The 21,301-nt window shown below is 32.9% G+C and overlaps 8 protein-coding genes across 8 annotated transcripts; 6 read left to right on the forward strand and 2 right to left on the reverse strand.

Moving 5' to 3' along the window:
* The first annotated feature begins 106 nt into the window (after positions 1-106).
* Positions 107-6,943, forward strand: LOC136414077 (DNA (cytosine-5)-methyltransferase PliMCI-like). The gene is made up of 20 exons (XM_066397874.1): positions 107-237; positions 634-1,057; positions 1,159-1,331; positions 1,392-1,668; positions 1,909-2,040; positions 2,102-2,349; positions 2,407-2,588; positions 2,647-2,888; positions 2,945-3,123; positions 3,398-3,557; positions 3,614-3,851; positions 3,915-4,103; positions 4,430-4,693; positions 4,747-4,912; positions 5,118-5,270; positions 5,336-5,463; positions 5,665-5,811; positions 5,873-6,047; positions 6,335-6,561; positions 6,653-6,943. The coding sequence occupies exons 2-20, from the start codon at positions 674-676 to the stop codon at positions 6,856-6,858; spliced, it is 3,870 nt and encodes a 1,289-aa protein (XP_066253971.1). The 5' UTR covers positions 107-237; positions 634-673; the 3' UTR covers positions 6,859-6,943.
* Positions 6,944-9,966: 3,023 nt separating this feature from the next.
* On the forward strand, positions 9,967-10,890 carry LOC136414043 (DNA replication complex GINS protein PSF1-like). The gene is made up of 4 exons (XM_066397837.1): positions 9,967-10,114; positions 10,170-10,234; positions 10,355-10,614; positions 10,676-10,890. The coding sequence occupies exons 1-4, from the start codon at positions 10,043-10,045 to the stop codon at positions 10,873-10,875; spliced, it is 597 nt and encodes a 198-aa protein (XP_066253934.1). The 5' UTR covers positions 9,967-10,042; the 3' UTR covers positions 10,876-10,890.
* Positions 10,856-11,810, reverse strand: Dtwd2 (DTW domain containing 2). The gene is made up of 2 exons (XM_066397835.1): positions 11,627-11,810; positions 10,856-11,564 (listed from the first exon to the last, which is right to left on the reverse strand). The coding sequence occupies exons 1-2, from the start codon at positions 11,710-11,712 to the stop codon at positions 10,886-10,888; spliced, it is 765 nt and encodes a 254-aa protein (XP_066253932.1). The 5' UTR covers positions 11,713-11,810; the 3' UTR covers positions 10,856-10,885.
* Positions 11,811-12,986: 1,176 nt separating this feature from the next.
* LOC136414100 (probable U3 small nucleolar RNA-associated protein 11) lies at positions 12,987-14,316 on the forward strand. Its single transcript, XM_066397920.1, has 3 exons — positions 12,987-13,322; positions 13,744-14,015; positions 14,076-14,316. Exons 1-3 carry the CDS (start codon positions 13,094-13,096, stop codon positions 14,277-14,279), a joined length of 705 nt encoding a protein of 234 aa, XP_066254017.1. The 5' UTR covers positions 12,987-13,093; the 3' UTR covers positions 14,280-14,316.
* Positions 14,317-14,412: 96 nt separating this feature from the next.
* NANS (N-acetylneuraminic acid synthase) lies at positions 14,413-15,829 on the forward strand. The gene is made up of 4 exons (XM_066397909.1): positions 14,413-14,559; positions 14,609-14,785; positions 14,994-15,156; positions 15,223-15,829. The coding sequence occupies exons 1-4, from the start codon at positions 14,446-14,448 to the stop codon at positions 15,804-15,806; spliced, it is 1,038 nt and encodes a 345-aa protein (XP_066254006.1). The 5' UTR covers positions 14,413-14,445; the 3' UTR covers positions 15,807-15,829.
* Positions 15,830-16,468: 639 nt separating this feature from the next.
* Positions 16,469-17,878, forward strand: LOC136414099 (uncharacterized). The gene is made up of 4 exons (XM_066397919.1): positions 16,469-16,780; positions 16,835-17,014; positions 17,447-17,614; positions 17,666-17,878. Exons 1-4 carry the CDS (start codon positions 16,571-16,573, stop codon positions 17,846-17,848), a joined length of 741 nt encoding a protein of 246 aa, XP_066254016.1. The 5' UTR covers positions 16,469-16,570; the 3' UTR covers positions 17,849-17,878.
* A 272-nt stretch (positions 17,879-18,150) lies between these two features.
* On the forward strand, positions 18,151-19,229 carry LOC136414104 (uncharacterized). Its single transcript, XM_066397923.1, has 4 exons — positions 18,151-18,306; positions 18,366-18,569; positions 18,619-18,752; positions 18,805-19,229. The coding sequence occupies exons 1-4, from the start codon at positions 18,304-18,306 to the stop codon at positions 18,989-18,991; spliced, it is 528 nt and encodes a 175-aa protein (XP_066254020.1). The 5' UTR covers positions 18,151-18,303; the 3' UTR covers positions 18,992-19,229.
* Positions 19,230-19,336: 107 nt separating this feature from the next.
* Positions 19,337-20,468, reverse strand: Rpi (Ribose-5-phosphate isomerase). Its single transcript, XM_066397917.1, has 2 exons — positions 19,946-20,468; positions 19,337-19,895 (listed from the first exon to the last, which is right to left on the reverse strand). The coding sequence occupies exons 1-2, from the start codon at positions 20,445-20,447 to the stop codon at positions 19,582-19,584; spliced, it is 816 nt and encodes a 271-aa protein (XP_066254014.1). The 5' UTR covers positions 20,448-20,468; the 3' UTR covers positions 19,337-19,581.
* Between the last annotated feature and the right edge of the window lie 833 nt (positions 20,469-21,301).

Consider the following 21,301-nt stretch of genomic DNA (forward strand, 5'->3'; position numbering starts at 1 on the left):
CCACCTGTTTTTTGCTTTTCCCGCCAATTGTTATTGATTGTATGTTTATATTAAAAACGTTTTGTTATATTCTTCTTTTCATTTAGTTTATTCAGAAAGTTCTTCTCTATTTAGTGAGTTTTTTTTTAAATTTTCAATTGTAATGCATATTTAAGTTTCAATTTAATTTTATTGGTGTGACCAGGCTATAACCACTAAATTGTAAGAAACCTATTTTTATTGAATATTTTAATTGTGGTAAGTTTAATTTTAAAATAAAATGGGTTAACAGCAAAATTATTGCAGTTTTGCTACGTTTAGAATGAAAGACATGAAGGTCTTTATAACTTAGAAATAGAGTCTTTCCGTTGCTCCATTTATATGAGAAAGAACATAAAAAGTATGTTATTCAAGATAAACTTAAGGCTAACATTACCAGTTCTTCACTAACAGAACTTAAATTATTCGGCCTTTAGGGACAAATTATTTAACTTTATCCAAGTTTAATAGGAACCACAAAAAAGATCTTTCTAAGTTACGAATAAGAATCATGTAATTGTATTCGCTAATGGTTTAGATAAGAACTATGCTCTCAATGAAGTTGAAGATAAAAAACCTTATTAACACATACTTTCAAAACCTTTTGTTTTTCAGATATCTTTTACTTATATATTCCTAAAGCACATAACCAATAATGGCAAGTACATCAGTTGAAAAAATTTCAATTCCTTCTTCCCATACACAGCTGCTATCAGAACCACAGGAAAGTAGCAATAATTATAATAACAATAATGATGATGCAGATGTTGACTATATCAATGAAGATATAAAATCTAACTTGAAACGACTGAAAATGTTAAATTCTACAAACGAAAAGTTACCCATAAAATTATCTCTTACTAAACCAAAAAGTCAAAGATGTAGTGTTTGTAAGCAATTATTAGAAAGTGTTCTGCTATATAATGGTCATCCTAACAATTCTTGTGAGGAATTTGTTGCTCTCACTGATGAGAAATTGTCTGTTTTTACTGGAAAAGAAGAACAGTTTACAGATCAGGACGACTTTCCAACACATAAAGTAAGTATAGCATATAGAGTGTATTAAAAATCCCTCAAATTTCATACTAGAAGTTTTAGTGAATAAAAAATAAGTTTTATTATATTGTCTATTGTTTTTAGATAACTCACTTTAGTGTGTATGACGAAAAAGGTCACTTATGTGCGTTTGATTCTGGTTTGATAGAAAAGGATGTTTTCCTAAAATTTTCTGGATACATTAAAAAAATTGATGACGACGATTGTAGTATTGAGAATGGAATTCCAGCCCATGATTTGGGACCTATTGTTGAATGGTAATTATTATTTAACCATTTCCAATAATAAAAAATATTCTTCATTATTATGATATTCAGGTGGACGGCCGGATATGATGGTGGCGATAAACTTCCCATTGCATTTACCACCCAATTTGCCGAATATTACCTGATGGAACCGTCGCTTGAATACACACCAATTTTCCACAGGGTCCAGCAAAAGATAAAATTAGTTAAAGTGGTGGTAGAATTCTTGTTGGATCGGTGCGTTGATAATCCCAGCTATGAAGATTTGGCTCAGCATATTGAGAGTATGGGGGAATATGGCAGTGTCGAGGACATTCTTATACAGAATGCGCAATTTGTCTGCGATCAAGTTAGTATGATTTATTAGAAGCTGGATTATTTATTATTTTTGCCTTATTTTACTAATTTTTAATAATAATATGTATTATACAGTTTTTGATTATTTTTTTGTGCTAAATGGCTCATTAATAAATTTCTTCATCTGTATGTGAAAAATCACTAGCAATAGACCGATGCGGAAATTTTTTTAATAGGAAGTCTTTCACAAGCAACTGCTGAAAATTCTGTAAAGTGCCGGTTTTTGTTTCAGGTAGTAAATATCGATAGCCATTACCCCGATGAGGAAAAACCGCTAATATCCCTTCCATGCATGCGCTCTTTAGTGAAATTAGCGGGGGTAACATTTAAACAAAGAAAGAAAGTATTGAAGTTGGAAACCAAAGTAAGTTCTGTATTTTCGAAATCACCCGCTTCAAATAGGAAGAATGTTCTATTTTTGCTAGGGTATAAAAATGACCAAACGACCTCTTTGGACCAAAGCAATAACGACAAGCTTTGTCCGTGAATTTTTTGAGAAACTCTTTCCCGATCAAATGGCCAACAATAATAACCAGAAGAAAGCACCTAAAAAGCAGAAATGTGGAGTTTGCGAGGCATGCCAATCTCCGGATTGCGGCCAATGTACGTTTTGCAAAGACATGCTCAAATTTGGAGGACCAGGCAAAATGAAACAGTCTTGCAAATCTAGAAAGTAAGTTACAAAAGTACTTTATTTAGGGATTTTTACTATATAGTTTAATATTTTAAGATGCCCAAATATGGCAATCGCGGATGCTGAACTATCTGACGATGAAGATGAGGTAGACGAGAAAGTACTTAATGCTAAAGTTAAACAGTGCTCAAAGAAAATCGTGCATAAGAATATTGACTGGGAAGAGAAATGTGAAACACAATATAAAGGTTTTGATTCGTATTCCTCGGTAGTTATAGGTAAGATATATCGCTGTTCATCTGAAACTCCAAACAAATTCTTTAGTTTAAATTTCAGATGGTCTCCAAATTAAAGTAGGCGATTTTGTTACTCTAAAGTCAGAGGTCCCCTCAGAGCCTTTATGGGTGGCCAAAGTTATTCACATGTACGACAAATCACCACAAAGATTCCTATTTCACGGGTTATTATTCTGCCGAGGCAGTGATACTATCTTAAGTGGGACTGCCGATCCCCGAGAACTATTTTTAGTGAACAATTGTGAGGATTTGCCTTTGGGGAGTTTAATAAGAAAAGCCAATGTATATATGAAGCGATTTATCAAATTAAAGTTTTATTTGTTGCTGTATAATTTTAGGTTGAATATATAAAAACCCCAGATAATTGGTCTGAATTAGGTGGAACAGCAAATCCGATACCTCATTTAGAAGATGACGGAGAAAATTTCTACTTTTGTAAGAGATACGAGAGTGAACTCAGTAGATTTATTGACATTGAAGATGAAGAATTGGACAATAGTGCCTGCATTGCTTGCAAGTAAGAATATTACTTTTTATATTTAATGATTACATATTTGATATATGCTTGTTATGGTCGTTTACAGTATTTGTTACACTTTACATTTCTTCCAAAGTTTTGATTGAAAATGCCATCATAGAAGTGACTACTGACTATTGCAAACTTAGTTGTCAGCATAAGCTAAAGGTTCATTTTTTGTCTGCTTTAGAATTTCGCTTCACTAATTTGTGGTTCAAATGGCGACTGTTCTCATTACTTTACATATTGTTTTTAATATAAATCATTATTATAGGAGGAAATCAGAGGAGAAGATATTTTTAATGCCTAATTATAATGAAACTGACAACACAATAAAGTGGAAAAACGTTGAATTTAGAGTAGGCAGTGGCGTTCTTTTGATGCCAGATGTGTATGAGTTTAATAGGGAAAGTAGCGAGTCCAATTATGAATTGGTAAGCTACTGTAACATGCAGTCTATTATCCTCAAATATATTTTATTTCTACATAGAAAAGTGACGTTGACGAAAATATGTATTGTGAATATTACCGAAAAAAGGCAGACAACATAAAAGGCTCAAATGTTGACACCCCAAAACCTTTTATAGTAGGACTTATAGAGGAAATAATCGGCAACAAGAAAAATGACCTTAAAATTACCGTACGACTTTTTTGCCGTCCTGAAAACACTGGAAAGGTATTCTTAATTAACAGGGTTGATTTAACCTTAATTTATTGGACTGAAAAAAGTAAGTTTTACAGACAATTTGATTGTAAATTGTTGTGTGATTGATCTGAATGTATTATTTCAGCTATAACCACATCATTTTCAAATGTGGAAGGAAAGTGCTTTATTATGTTTTCTGAGAATGTACAGTCGGCCTCAGACTGGTCTATGGGTGGTCCTTTAAGGTTTTATTTTGAAGAGCAGTTTGATTTTAAGACCGGAGAATTTGGAGAGCCTCCAGCGGGATATAGGAAAATAGGGGCATTAGGAAAAGGTAAGTTTTTGGTGATTAGAGAAAGAAATTTAACACAATATGAATGTGTTCATCCATTGAATCATTGAATTTTAATACAAAGAAAACGAAAGCAATATTTCAACCAGACCGATTCTCTATGTAAACCGAATTTTACAGAAAACATTTTGTTAGTTATCAGTGTTTAATATATTGAGAATTTTCAAATAAAAAAAAACTACTGACTACAAATCTTCGGCCATATTACCACATTTATTAGATTAAGTTAGTTCGGGATAGTTCGAGCCAGCTTAGGAATTTAGATAAAACTTTTAGAACTACATCTTTCATACTAATTTCCTTTGAAGGAGGAAAAACGAAAGGTAAATCCAACTCTAGAAAAATAATCGAAACGCCTCCTGAATGGGATAAAATCCCTCAACCTTTACGCGGAATGGACATTTTTGCCGGTTGTGGTGGTTTGTCCGAGGGATTACATCAATCGGGAATATGCGAAACTAAATGGGCCATTGAATTCGACTTAGCAGCAGCTCAAGCTTTTCGGTTTAATTATCCAGACGCCAAAGTTTTCTCAGAAGATTGTAACAATATTTTAAAGGAGGTTTTAGAAGGTGCGTTTGCTTAAAAAATAACGTGACAAGTCGTCAATATTAGTGTATTGTAGGAAAGGGTGAACATCGAGGATTACCGAAAAAAGGAGACGTGGAGATGTTGGTAGGAGGACCACCGTGTCAAGGATTTTCCGGAATGAACCGATTTAACGCAGGCCAGTATTCTCACTTTAAAAATTCGCTTGTATCCACCTATCTGAGTTTTTGTGAATATTACAGGTAATATTTAAGTGCCTTCATTTTTTGTAACTTAGTTAACTGCAGTTTATCTCATTATGTTTGTGTTCGATACTGCTACCTCTCAACTCATATATTTCGTATTATAAGCAATAAAGATGGAAGAGTGCGGAGGTTGCATGAACCGAAACTAATCGAAATCTTCACTATTACGTCCGGTTTAAATATTTAATAATTTCAACTTTAGACCGAAATATTTCATATTGGAGAACGTGAGGAACTTTGTTTCATTTAAACGAAGCATGGTGTTAAAACTAACTATCTCCTGTTTAGTTAAAATGGGTTATCAGGTAACTTGGGGAGTGTTGCAAGCTGGGCATTATGGAGTACCACAAACGAGGTGATTTATTTAGTTTTAATATCCATTTTGATTCATTGTACAGCAAAGTTTGTTTTCGTTTTTAGGAGAAGATTGATTTTGATGGCCGCAGCACCAGGTTATGTTCTTCCCCGATATCCCGAACCAGAGCATGTGTTTAATAAACGCGGTACTCAACTCTCTTTCGTGGTGGATGACTATAAATATTCCAATGGTAAGTTATTGGATGTTCCAGCGGATTGAGCAAATTTATCATAGTTTTATAATGTGGTGGTTAATTTAGAAAAATACTCATTTTCTAAGAAGAGGTTCATTCCACCAAATTCTTATCAAAGTTTAAAATTTATTAAGAGACGTCATTAGGGATACTTGTCTCACGCTTCATTTTATTCAATATTTTTTGCCTCAATTTTAGGTTGTCAGTGGATAGATTCAGCCCCATATCGTACCATCTGCGTTCGAGATGCCATGGCAGACCTCCCTGATATTCAAAACGGCTGCAGCCTGTTAGAAATGCCCTATGACTCGGAGGCAATATCGCATTTTCAAAGAATTATTAGAGGTATAGTTTATGATCGCTCCTGTTTCAACTGATTTCGATTAAAGATCTTATTTACATATAGGCCCTAAAGAAAGTCAGCTAGTTCGTGATCACATTTGCAAGGAAATGTCCGCGATGGTGGTAGCCAGAATTTCCCACATTCCTACCAGCCCCGGATCAGACTGGAGGGATTTACCTAATATTGTGGTTAAATTAAGTGATGGGACCACATCTGGCGTTCTGCTCTATCCTTATAAGTAAGTATGAAACAAGTACATATTTTAATGATTAGTCTATCCAAATAGGAAAATTTCCACGGACTTTGTTTTACTTACTAATAGACGAAAAATAGATGGATTTGATCAATCTCCTTGTATATGTCGAAGACTGATCAATTGTAAATAAAAATTATTGACGTGTTCGAGTGATTTTCTCTGAACCTATCTTGATTAGTATCCACTTTATCCCATAATTGTTTACTCGCTCACTGCCCCTTGCAGACATGTCTATTCGCATTATTTTGACAATTTCGTTCGCATCCCAGATCAAAAAAGCAGAAATCATTAGATCCACCTAGAGGGGTTTGTGCGTGCGCCAAAGGAGGTCCTTGTGATCCTACAGACAAACAAGTAAACACCTTGATTCCTTGGTGTTTACCTCATACCGGAGACAGACATAACCATTGGGCTGGACTTTATGGACGTCTGGAATGGGAAGGTTTCTTCGGTACTACCATTACCAATCCTGAACCAATGGGGAAGCAAGGTAGAGGTAAGTGTTTTCACGTGTGTCAAAATTGCCAAAGAACACTGCCATTTACTTCATGTAATATTGTTCTATGACACTCGTCATCGACTTCCAGTTTTACATCCGGAACAAAACAGAGTGGTGAGCGTTCGAGAATGCGCCCGATCGCAAGGTTTTCCTGATCGGTTCATCTTCAGTGGAAATATATTAGATAAACATAGACAAGTAGGGAACGCGGTACCACCGCCGATGGCTCGCGCTTTGGGTAGGGAAGTCTTAAAAGTCGTCAATAAGAGAGGATTAAAAAAGAACGTAATTTAATAAAATTTGTTTTAGTGAAGTAATTGTTTAATTGGTCTGATTGTTTTAAGTAGGTAACAATTATTTATTAGTTCATGTGAAGTTCAGATACTCACTTTTGAAAATACACTTTTAAAAATTTTATTAGTTTTTTAATTAATCCTTTTATTATTTGTCCGTATAATCTATGCCATGAAATGGGTTCATTTTTGCAATAAATATTGGCGAATCCAAAAATCAACTCTCCCTTTGGTGGAAGAGTTAAGAATTATAAAAAGCGAGTTGTTGGTGTGACCGCACATTCAATGTTTGCAAATTTTATTATTTAAATTTAAATTTTCTGTAGTCTCATTATATTTAGTATAGTATAGGTAAGTATAAGGTTTAGTATAAGTAAATAAACTTTATTTATTTACAAAATATAATATTAATACATTTTTTAATCTAAACAAATCAAATTGTGAGATGTCCATGTCCACCAATCTATCTATCCACTGTCTACTTGTTTTTAACATCCCTATTACTATATTCTTTAAATAAAGGAATCAAAAACCTCAAATCCCCAGGTACTTATCTACCTGAGGGAAAAATTAAAGAAATTTTCTTAAACGTTTATTGTATTTCCCCCAAAAAAGTTACTTTGCACAACATATGACGAGTCGGAGGAAGACGATTTTATGCACCTTTTATTAATAGGGACTCGAAGTCCTAATAGGATGCCTTCGGCATCCGTAAAACTAAAGTAGGCAACTGAATGTAATGGTACACATAGTGCACATCGTGTAGCATAGCTCAACGATTTCTTCAAAATCCTACGAAAAACGTTTTTTTTATACGGGCTTTTAACCTTAATAGTCGGTTAAAAAAAGTATCCCCTTTAGCTGTCTCGATTTTATTCGGTTTTTATTTTTTTATGTGGCTAAATTGCATTAAAAGTGTTACATATTCCTTCATTATAGTTTTTACATTCGTAAGCAATGCACCAAAATGAGTAACAGCAGTGACTGAGTGTCTCTATTTTTAAACTCCATATGGGTGCAAGGCGCTCTAATAGGACTCTTTGAGTCCTTATATCTAATGAAAGTGAAAACACTTCTATTGATTTAAAAATTGCACTTGTGCCGGATTTTTTCGAAATCCGAGGGTCCGCGCTATAATTTTGTTGTTCTTGTTGGTCAAAAATTATATTTACATCTTACACTTGTTCGTTTGAATTGTTGCTACTATTGTGGCTATCATCACTGCTTGATGGCAGTGTTGGTATATATTCTATTTCCCTGAAGTAACATTAAATAATTAACATGGACATTTCTTACACAAGTCAGAAGAGACTTTTTAGATGTACTGTATATAAAATCACGTTGCAACATTTTATTAGCTTAAAAAAATTCTTAATTGCTTTAAAACAGCAGTAAAATTCGTTTCTGTCGAAAAGGTAAGTATAGCATACTCTTGGTTCCCATATATTAATCGAATGGTACTCTGTCTTAGATTAGGAGTGAATCCACTTATTTCACCAAATAATAACGTAAAGGGAAAGTTTCCATCGATAAGAGAAATCACAATTCTTCATTCACCTTCAGTTGTGATAAATCTTAAAATTGTATTTACTAAAGTTGATCCATTCCTTAGTACTAAATCACAGGGATATGGCATTTTAAGTTGTTTCTGCAATTTTGAAAATTGGAAGTTTCTCCACTCTTCAAGTATGTTTGCGATTGAAAATAAAAAGATTATTGTGTCTTCAAAACGTCTTCGTTATACGTACTTTTCATCATAATGATTATAAAAAATATCTCTTCTCTTCAGGTAATGTTCCTGATTCAAATAAATGTTTATTGTCTAATGTGAAATGTCAAAATAAACACGTGTAGCGTTGCCAGAATTTTATTATTGATTGATGCAGGAAACTGTAATGTAGGAAAGTTATTCTTATGTAGTATATATTTTTGCCATAAGATTGAGCGATCATATTTAAAATATATGTAAAAAATTTGAAGCATGAATATAAAAGTATTTTTAATGAATTAATTAATTAATTATAAATATATTTGAATATTTTTTATTATTTTATTAGCAGCCTTCCTAGAAACACATACTTTTATAATTACAATAAGTAATTGTTTAATGTTATTGGCAACGCACAAAACATTTAAAACTTTTTGATCTCCCTTTTATTGTGTATATTTGATGTTTAGTTACATATAAACACATTTGTGGCTTGGTTTTTTAATTTTTAATCATTTCCTCAACTAGTTTTTCGGTCAAATTACCATTTTTATATTTATCATTTAAATTGTATATCAATTTTTCAGGTACCTATTCATTTTCTATTATACGGATGCTTCGCATCCTATTAGGGATTCCAACCCGTATAGCGTACTACTAAGAGGGCTGTTATAGCCCACATCCCAAAATACCACATTTGGCACCTATTCTCAATCCAAATTTTCTAAATCTCTAAGGTAACTACTTAGCTCTCAATCACCACCAAAAACCCACTGCACTAATCTTTTCTTCCCACCCAAACCATTGAAAAACTTTTAATTTTAACATCATATAATCCTGGACGCTTTTCAATTTCGCAAATAAATTTTTCAACGTTGAATACTTCACTAGAACTGTACGCTCGCCCGCTCGTGCAGTTTGTCCTATACTAAACAATGTTTCGTATTTCCAGCGTGTTGCGGCGGTAGCGATTTCAACGTAACCACAGAGCGTTAAAATCGCTCATATCAACGGAAATAAAATGAATGCAACTTATATTTCATTCATTTAATTTAACTCGCTTGTAGATACAACTTCTATTAGGATGGATTTTCTCCGCGAAAAATACGATCGTGTAGTTTGGGACTTAGGAATACATAGATCACAGAAAGAGCTACACTATTTAGTGCGGATCAAGCGATTTCTTCAAACGAAACACTGGAATAATTATAATCGTAAGATAAATTCGTTAGTATAATTTCGTCAACCTGAACTACCGGGTATTGGATGTGAAATACTGAAATCGTACGATGTTTACGTTTCCCGTGCAGTCATATGTCTTTGAATTGAAATGACATATGAAATTATGGCGGTAAAAATGAAATCGTTTTTGTTGAGGTTAGTTTTTAAGTCCAAGTTTGTTTTATCCGTACTGCTCGGTTTTATTTCATATTAAACAGTACTTTGTGCTTTTGAATTTTGAAATTTATGTATCAAAATGTTTGGAGAGAAAGCTTGCACTTTAATCAAGGAATTATCAAGATGCGAAGAAGTCCTGCCGCCTTATAATGTAAGGAAATCTAGTCATAAATCCTATATTTATACACTTATAAATAATATTTTAGACTGATTTGGTCAAAGCCGTTTGCACTGAGATCAAACAGCTTGACGATCAAAATAGAGCAGATGGGTAAGTTACCAGTCTAATACATACAAGACACATAACAAAAATATATAAGATTGGCCCTTATTTGAGGCCATTATCATCATTTCAAAAAACTTCTTTAAGATTGAAAACAGGTTTTTTCAGTATAGTTGTAGCAAATGAATCAGGCTTGGCAAATCACAATAATGCCTTATATCCAACGTTAAGAGTAGGAGTGTCTGCTGTAAAGCGAAATGTTCGGTGTTTAGTAGCTTATCACTATCACAGGCTAAGACGACTTAGAACTATGAGGTGGGAATTTGGTAGTATCCTCCCTCCAGATATTAAAACAAACTTAAGCTCCAATGAAATAGAATGGTTTTCTAAGTATTCTCGAAGTTTGGCTAAATATATGCGATCCTTAGGTACCAAAATAGATATGTTTGTTACAAATTTTGTCTTTTCACTCTACATTTTGAGTTTTAGGGGAAAATGGGCTAAACTTGGGAGTGAATTTAAAACCCCCTAAGGCACTTTATATAGAAGTGAGATGTTTAGTTGATTTTGGAAAATATGAACTCTCAGATGGCACAATTCTCCTTCTCAAAAAAGACAGCAGGCATTATTTACCAAGGTCAGAATGTGAAGAATTAATTACTCAAGGTGTATTTCAGCATATTATTTAATAAAAAAATATTAAGGAACATGGTCTATTTTTAACTTCTCAGCCTCCCTTAATATCCGATTTAATCTTTTCCCTATTAACTTGGGGTAAGAGTTGTTCTTTATCAAAAATTCTTTACTTTGATGAGACACTGCCCCTTTATCTAACTGAAATTGACACATTACTCTAAGAGGTTCTAGCAGTCTTGTTTTATAAGAAACATCATTCTCTAAAATTGCTAAGCTCTGAGCTGCAGTTTCTAAGGTGCTAAGGCATCCATCTGCTGGTTGAGTTCGAATAATATAGTCACTAGTGCTAGCATTTAACAATTTAATTTGTTTTAAATTATGGAGAATTGGGCTCCCTGTGTAAATCGCCTTTGCTTGTGGCCAAGTTCCATCAATAATCACAATATTTGATCCTTTAGTAGAATCATCTGTTGCCAATGTTTGAATAGCATCAGCATTTGGGCTTGGATAAAGCAGTAATGTGCTAGGATCTTCTAAAATACTAGACAATTGTTCATGAGCACCAGGAAATCGTTTTCCTTTGAAGATAAGGCACCTGCCGGGTGCAAGACCCAGCTGCAACATTGGAGCTGTACGAAGGCACCGTTTTTCTTCAGCAGGATGTTGCAGTAAAATTATCCTGCTTTTAGGGCACAATGGGGGGCTTGGTATCGAACTGCAATAGCATACTATCCGTGGGCGTCTGTAGGAATAAAAAAATTAAAATGTGTGCGTTCAATACTTTGAAATGGGAATTTTACTTACTGACACTTATCACAGACTTGGCGCATTTCAGGGGGATCTGGAGGAAGTCCGCATAAATCTAATATAGCGTCGTCTTCTAGGTCCATTTCTTTTTTTAGATTTAGATAAGATTTAAGAAATTTAATTTTTAACTATAAAATTAATGTTTGTAATATTTGACATTGACAATTGTGGAAAAGTGGCTAATGTACAAGTACTCCGGAAGGATCAGGTCTATCAGCTGTTTGATATTGGTTAACCCTGACTATTAATTTAGCAATGCAGTCAATTTGTGTTATATTTGTTTTTATTAAAATTCAAAGGAAATATTACAATAGTAATAAAAATTTAAAGCTTGAAAAATAAAATGTTCAATCTTATTTAATTTAGAATAATAATAATAATGTAATCAGTCTTTTAATTCCATTAGATCACAATTAAGTAGAATGGTTATTGCTCGTACAGTTCGCTAGAGCGCTATCTGCATGGTTGCCATTCTATTTTGAAGCTTACATTTTAGAAGAACTACAGGGGGCTTGGGCAGGAAGTTCATTACGAAATTGTGTATGGTATCTGTCAAAAAGATATCATTTGCCTTTTATGTTCCATTCGATAATCGTAGTAAAATTTATGAATGAATGATTTACTTCTTATTTCACTCAAGTTCGAAACCTTTTTTTTAGTTTTATTGAAGAAAGAATAATATGAGAATACATGTTTAACATCCTTTATGACAAGGCGATCTATTCACTGAAAATTGAGGTACTGATATCAAAAATTAATTATGCACTTAAAATTTAATTCGGGATACGCAAGCTTCTGTTCTCCAAACAGTACCGTTAATTATCCGCTCCAGTATCTAATTATGGTTGCTCATGTAACATACTCAAAGCGAGTCAAAGTGTTTTCTGTATGGCAAATAGTAATAAAGAAGGATGTACTAGATAGGTCTCTAGTAGTAACTATAAAATAAGGCATATACGCTAAGCCTTCCTCCTTATATTCATTTAGTGTTTATTTTTCTATCTTACAAAGCTACAAATAAACTAAAAATGACACTAATAAATTTTAATGTTTAATTGTTTGCATTATATATGTTTATTCCTTTCTACTACAGAATTATAAATTGATCTTAACTATTTTGATATAAGTATGTTTTAATATTTGCCGAAAAAAAAACAGGCGAATAAACAATTACTACCTCGACGGTAGTGTAAAATTATAGTACGATATAGTAAAAATCGTAAAAACACATGTTCTGAATTCCCATTCATTCATGAACTGTCATTACTGTCATTTATATGTCATTAAACTAGAAGAATACTATTGGTCCGAAATCACACTTTACTTGTTTTCAAATTATTAGGCTATGTTGTCTTGTAACATTTTTTGAAGAACGTTGTTTCTATTATTTTACATATTTTTTGTAAAAAGCTTTTAAGAGTTAAGAAATTTTATATTAAAGTAGTCATCCATAAAGTATACGCTATGTCCGTGTGGAAAAAAGCAGCTAAAGGTCATCAGAAAACTCATCGAGAAAGGCATCAACCTGAGGAAAGACAGCACTTAGGCCTCCTAGAAAAGCATAAGGATTACCAAAAAAGAGCAAAAGACTATAATGATAAAAAAAATATACTTAAATCCTTGAGAAAACGGGTTTTGAATAAAAATCCAGATGAGTTTTATCACCACATGATTAATTCCAAAATTGAAGACGGTAAGCCTTGTCTGACCCTCTTAATTTTTAAAATGTATATAAAGTAATTAACAGATTTACAAAGTTTATTAAAAGGGGAAAGAATTACACTTTTAAGAAATTGTTTTAAGACTACTCGTTTTTTCAAAAAAGTTCATGACTTACTAGATATTTTACAAAAATCAAATTTCGCTAATTTCTCTAAATTAATTTAACTAACTTGTTGGTTTTAAGTGAAGTGAAGGCTGAAATTCTAATGTTACCTTGAATAAGATAAGCTTATCTATTTTTTTTCCACATAACAAATTTACTTTTTTTTAAATGTGAATTATTTTATGGCCATTTTTTAAAATTTACTGCCAAATTTTAATATTGTATGCCATAGAATTAGTTAGGTTCTTATAGTTAATTTTCCTCATAACTTTATTAACATCTCTAATAGGAAAACACTTCGAAAAAGAGGTAGAACCTGAAGATACCCCTGACCAAATTCACCTGATGCGAACACAAGATCTAAAATATATTATAACAAAAAGAACCCAGGAACAAAGGAAAATTGAAAAACTTCAAGCTCAGTTGCACCTTACCAGCGTTGACCATGTCACTGAAAATAAACATATTTTCTTTGATAAAAAGAAAAAAACAAGTTTGGGTGTAAATGTGGATAAATTGTCAACAGTTGAATTGCCTGATATAGATCCTGAAACATTGGAAGTATGTTGATTGTATCACATTGAATTTATAATTCTAAGTTGTCCATATTATATATTTTAGAAGTCAGCGAGAATACGGCAGTCCATGTATAAAGAATTGGCAAAACGAATTAATAGAGAGAAGGAGTTGGCTATTACACAAGAAAAACTTGAGATAAGAAGAGCTGTAGAAAACAAGAGCAATGTGTTACCACCCAAGAGAGTAAAAAAGGGAGATAAGGATAGAGCACCAGTCTATGTTTGGAAGTATGAAAGGAAAAGATGAAAAGTAATTGTTGAATAAAGTAAAGTGGAAAATTTAATTTGAGTTTTATTGTTATCATTGTTAAGCAATTGAGCTATCCAGCTCAGTAAAGTAATTCATTTACATCTTGTGGTTAGTTTAGTAATAGTTTTACTTTCAAGAAAATATAGCAAAAATAAATAAAAAAATGAATATATTAAGTCAAATCAAAGCATCTGAGAAAACATTTATAATCGCGGAAATTGGACAAAACCATCAGGGTGATATTAATGTGGCAAAACAACTAATTAAAGTGGCAAAGGTAAGTTGAATAAACATCTTGCAAGAAGGGTGTAAAAACTTAATTTGAGGAATGTGGGGTGGACTGCGTAAAGTTCCAAAAAACATGCCTAACAGAGAAATTTACTCAATCTGCACTTGATGCCATTTATGAAGGTCCAAATTCCTGGGGTGAAACTTATGGGAGTCACAAACAACACCTTGAATTTTCAGAAGAAGAATTTCTTCAACTACAAACCTATTCAAAAGTAAGTAAATGTTTCCACCTCAAAATCAAGGGAAAATATAAGCTTCTGTCTCTATGTAGGTATAATCTTCTTGAACTAAAAAATAACTTGGAATTCAAATAAATCTGAGATAGAAAATAGGTTCTATACTTAAGAACAATGTAGTTTTAAAAACGCTGTCAGCATGTATTAACAACTTTATCTTTATTTCATTATAACTTCCTTACAGGAACTCGGAATACTGTTCACTGCTTCTGCAATGGATCCCCAATCATTTGATTTTCTGAAAAGTATTAATGTTCCATTTGTCAAAATCGGTTCAGGAGATTTCAATAACCATTTCTTAATGATGAAAGCCGCTCAATCCGGTATTCCCTTAATAATATCAACTGGTACATAAAATATACTAGACAATATAGAACAAACTAAAATTTTAATACTTATACACGCTCTTGTAGGAATGGCGGATGTAAATTTTGTAAAAACGATTTATCAACTAGTTTCAAGCTACCATAAAGATTTCGCTATATTACATTGCGTCTCAGCCTATCCAACTCCATATAAAGACGTAAATTTGAAAGTAATTCCAGAGTTTCAAGCATTATTTCCTGATATACCAATAGGATACTCAGGACATGAATTGGACATTCATATAACTGTTGCAGCAGTCGCCTTAGGAGCGAAAATTATAGAACGCCATATAACTCTGAATAAAAATCTGAAAGGAACTGATCACAAGTGTTCATTAGAACCCAACGAGCTCAAGAAAATGGTTGCTCTTATTCGGGATGTAGAAGTTTCATTAGGGCAACCACTGAAGCAAATTCAGCCCTCTGAAATACCCTGCTTCAAGAAACTTGGAAAAAGTCTTGTGTATGGAAAAAATCTAGTAATTGGACATAAACTTCGAGATAGTGATATAAAAATTAAAGTTTCTGTTCCTAAAGGGTTAGATCCGTTGGAGTGCCATAAGATTTTGGGAAAAGTGTTGAAATATTCTGTTAGAAAAGATGATCCTGTCAATAGTGAGCAAATCGATTAGATGAAACATGAAATATACAGTGTTTTTTAACAATGATTCTAGGAATTTCGTTGCATTGTAAAGAGTCTATAAAAATGTCTGCTTAATTTTCTTTTTAATGATATTGAATATCGAAAAAAAGTTAACTCGGTATATGAAATTAAAGTAAAAAAAGTCTGTTGATGCTTTTTGTGGTATTGACTCTTTTCCATTGGTAAACATAAGGAGAATACATAAAATTTTCTGCATCAGATTGTCAAGAAATTTGGCACATTTTCTTGACAAAATGATATAAAAATTTTATTTCTTTCACATACTTAAAATTCGAATTTTTTAAACATAAATAATAATTGATTTGTGAAAAAACAACAGCGTGGCGAAACCGGATACATGGACTGGACAAAGCATATAATTTATAAGTCCTTTTTGTGCATTTTATTTGTGATAATTGCACAAAGCATGCCGGCACACAGTGTAAATGTGAGCATACGAGTAGTGAACCCATGGAGTGGCCACCATAGGCAATTTCGTCTAGCGAGTAATATGCGTTTAATATCCTAAATTAGTACCTTTTTCCTTATTTAACCCCATGAATGGAATAGGGATGAAATATATTAATTTAAGGTACCAGATACCCACCAATCGACAGTCAACGTCGCCGCATGATTACGGAACCTGGAGATAATGATACTTGTCAAAAATCTCTGATATTTCCTTCAGTTATTTCAGATATGTGTAATGCTATTAATATATAGTATTTTTCACTATCCAAATTACAACCGTAGATGCTAACTATGCTTTGCAGAAACATTGAATTACCATTTTTCCCTGAATACGAAACACAACATATTGGGGAAGGTGTAATCCGTATAACATGGTTCGAACAGAAATTCTGCCAATCCCATTACAACATCCACAATAAAACTAATGGAAGCAATGCATGCACGCTCATTGCTATTCTTATGGCTTCCAAGTGCCACGAGTACAATGTTATTGTAGGTACGTTGCTGAGAAGTCTCAACTAAAGTTCATAACTTCGATTTTTGTAGATAAATCATCCCCATGAAAGTCTGAACATTAGACTGATTCATTTATTGGCAATGAGCATGCTGGAGGGAAACAAACTACACGAGGAACTCAGTAACAAAAAGCTTTTAAAAGACATTAACTTAAACATTCCTGAAGCCTTGAAATATACTGAAGATAAGATAGCGAATTTAGTGGAATGGGTAATAGTTATTTACATAACAAGCGAAGAAAGTATCTCTGGCAAGCAAGAGCTGCAATCACGTGCGTTTGTTAAGAAACTTTCTTGAGAGTTTTGTACAGGGTTTTTAATTTTATTTTGACCCTACTTTACAGCTTTACTAGTAAATCGAGAAAAACAATTGTGCCCTTTACAACATGGTATTATCATATTTCATATCCGACGTTTCGTTTTCCTGTAGCCATCATTGACTTCATTTTTTTAAAAATACGGTCCTGGATTTTTTCAAATTTCACTCTAACAAACGCGTGTGTTAGTATTTGCTTTCACGACTACTATTCCCGTTGATTATGTTTGCTTTCGTGGGGGGTTGTGGAGAAAAAGTATTTATTCAAAATGCTATTACCAATTTAAAAAATGTTGATTGTGCATGGTGAGTAGAATTGTATTTCAGAAAAGTTCTATTTACATGCAACGTTTGTCCACGTCTCTATGCGAGAACATTAAACGCAATTACAAGGAGTGGTTGAAACAGCATAAAGGGGCTATGGAAGATCTATATGTGGCTTTAATTGCAGATATTCGAACAGTGTTGTTTCTTTTCCAAAAGAAGAGTAACACTGTTAGTGTTTTGGCAGTTTAATTAATTTTTGTTTCAGTATTTTTGTCGTAGATAACATTATTCGATTCTCACCAACATTCAATGGAAGCAGCAGGAGCTTTCATAGCTATTACCACCCGAGATCAGTTGGCGCATTTGTGCTTCTGGTTTATAGACGTGGTGAGGAAGTGCTACAATTCAGATCCAAATTTATATGAATTATCGTTTTTGTATTTCAAAGATGACAAAAAGTAGCTAATGGCCTTAATTTTGATTTATTTTACTGATATTATATTTCATAAAAAGGTGTATATTTTGTGTACCTATAATCTATTTAAAAAAATAACTCTATGTTTATTTATGTTAAAATAATGTTATCAATAGATCGTAAACCCATTCGAGACGATGCTATAAGAACGCTACTACGTCTTCCGCTAAGATGGAAAGTTTGCATTGTAACAAATGCGCATACAGCATGATGTCATCAGTTCAGCCATTGAAGAATGACGCATTTGCTGCTGACACTCGATTGATCCAACAAAAAAAAACAATTGAAAATACAAACATATTTCCAACAAACAAAATAAAATTTAGAAACCGGAGCAACCAAAGTCGCTAGCTATTTTTTAACTTCTATTTGATTGAAGACCAAAGAATACCAACATTTAACACTACATATTATCAAGCGAAATCAGTAAATATCATCAATAATGGTAAATAAAAAAAATTGGTTAACTTTTATTTTTTAACGTTATCAAATCACTACTAATAGGCCCAAAGCCAGAGCCAAACTGGGGCGCTGAAGAAGACCTCAGCACCTCCAAGGAAAAAATCCGGCCCCAAATTTGAACTGAGTGAGGATCAAAAAAATGATATTAAAGAAGCATTTGATTTGTTTGACTCTCAAGGTTGTGGAAGAATTGATGCAAAAGATCTGAAAGTAGCCATCCGAGCATTGGGATTTGAACCAAAGAAGGTCAGTTATTATATCGTATTCATTCATAGTTTCTGAAAGTTCCTTGTAGGAAGAAATTAAAAAAATGATTGCAGACATAGATAAAGCAGGCACAGGCAAAATATCTTATGAAGATTTCTTAGAGTTAATGTCATTAAAGATGGCTGAAAAAGATTCAAGGGAAGAGATTCTGAAAGCCTTCAGGTAAGTATTGCATTGAGAATTTGTTAATTCAACTGGTAAAAGTATGTTCCAGGCTATTTGATGATGATGAGACGGGGAAAATCAGCTTCAAAAACTTGAAGAGAGTAGCAAAGGAATTGGGGGAGAATCTTACAGATGAGGAATTGCAAGAAATGATAGATGAAGCTGACAGAGATGGTGATGGAGAAATAAGTCAAGAAGAGTTTTTAAGGATCATGAAGAAAACTAGTCTTTACTAACTAAATATGTGTGTACTGTGCATGTTTTTGAGTGTTCTCTTTTAATTTTATCTAGTCATGAATGATCCTAGTTTATAAGTTGTGAAATTTCAGTTTGAGGATTCACCTCTCTGTTATGAAAGAGAGGATTTTGTAAATGATTTGTATGTGGTTCGTAAATTATTATTTTTGATAATGCATTTTTTTACAGTTTCTGTTTTCAATTTATAGTTTTCAAAATAAAAATATCTTGCATAAACTCAATAGTTTTTATTAATATATTTTATATACAAAAATATTTTAAATCCACAGATAACAAACAAAACCCATTTCATCCTTTTAATCTAGATAGAGGAAGTCTGGACAACTATCCTACAGATAAAAAAATATACATAGTATTAGTCTAGTGGTTTCCATTGAAATTATTTTCCAGGTAGTCATCAAAACATTGATGTAGTAGCTATAAAGTATTGTTCTAAATACCTACCTTGTTTTTAAATTCATTAGCAGAAAACATTATTATTTGCTTTAGAGAGTGTTGATTTACTTTTATCTCATACTAAATCTCTAATTAGCTCTAACACCATAGCAGTAATGTCCACCTTCATATTTTAAGATTCTTGGACTGCTACTGTTCCATCATTCATACCAAAATATGCCTTGTGTGCCATTTTAATAAATAACCCTGTGTCTACCACTCCTGGAATTAGCATTATTTCACTGTTTACTTGTTCCCATGGTAAATTTTGATCAAAATCTTTCCAATCTAATATAAAGTTTCCATTGTCAGTTACCACTGGCCCAGCCTTATTCACTGCCATTCTGAGAACGAATTGGCCTTTATATTTTGATTCCAAGACACGTTTTATAGGCACATATGCCATGGGAGCTACCTCTATGGGAATGCCCTTTTTGTACTGATCACCTAGAATAGTGTTATATTATTTGAAGAACTATATCAACTAGGAAACTAACCTAATTTACAGCTATTCTTGGTATAATCAGCAACAATAATTAGTTTATCAGCACAACTGGCGACAACTTTCTCTTGTAACAGGCACCCTCCACCACCTTTGATCAAGTTAAGATTAGAATCCACTTCATCAGCCCCATCTATGCACACATTGAGTTTGGGATTGATGTCCAAGTTGGTCAAAGTCAATTTATGCTTTATCACTAACTGTCTTGCTTGGAACGATGTAGGAACACAAGAAATGATTAGTTTCTCTGCTTGAACCCTTTGCGCTAGTCTTTCAACGACATATATCACTGTAGAACCGCTGCCGATACCTATAATGTCCCCATTCTCGATATGATTGTCTACTGCCTGGTAGGCTGCCAGTTTTTTAGCTTTTTCTAAATTAGCCATGGCACCTTTTGAGGATATATTCGAATAATTGGTAATAAATTTCAAGCTCTGATTAAAATTAGTGATAAACCGCTGCGATTTCAAAATGTTGAAAATGTTTTGGCACATGGTAATGACGTTTCGGACATTCTTTTATCACTGTGACATATGACAATTATTATTACATTGTTTTGAAGTATATTTATAACTATCGTGTCGCGTCATGAAGTATGCAGTATCGCTTGTCTGTAGCACAACTAAAAAAGAAGACACATTTTTTCTCTGTATGTATTTTATGAATGCGTATATCATCGTATTAGTTGCATTGTTTTTACCTTAAGGTACCCCAATTGAAGAAGTCTACTAAGTTGCATAATTGTAAACCATTCATTCTCAGAGATGAAACATCTAGTGACGTCAGACATAATATATATATATATATATATATATATATATATGTCCATATATATTATCATGCATCTCAGCTGTGATGTATCTGGTATACAAAAAAGGTATTTTCTATACTTATTCCAAACACATACACTGGTCTGCTGAAATCGCTTCAACGATTGAATTTCCTTCCCAAGTTTACTTAAAACGTAAAACGTCATAAAATGATTTTGGAAAGGAATATTAAAGTAAATTTAAATGAGCGATATCAATTTTCATGTGATGATGAGTTGCCCTGGCCTGATTACCATATTCATACTTAGTTCAAAGCAATTACCTGAGGACAATAGAAAATAAACGGTATATGTATGTGGAGGGTTATCCCACATCAAGGTATATCATAGTTATTTCTGAGTCACGGTAAATAAATTTCTTGTGGAAAATTGATACTTCCAATTTATTTTTGAAAGTTATATTTAAAAGTATGTTCAATTAACTTTAAAAATCTAAATTTTGTAATTTTTACAGTGTTCTTGTTATTAGTATGTTATTAAACTTTATAGGCGATGGCGCCACTATACATGGGATAAAAA

The sequence above is a fragment of the Euwallacea similis genome, chromosome 16 (genome assembly GCF_039881205.1).
Source record: "Euwallacea similis isolate ESF13 chromosome 16, ESF131.1, whole genome shotgun sequence".
NCBI lineage: Eukaryota > Metazoa > Arthropoda > Insecta > Coleoptera > Curculionidae > Euwallacea > Euwallacea similis.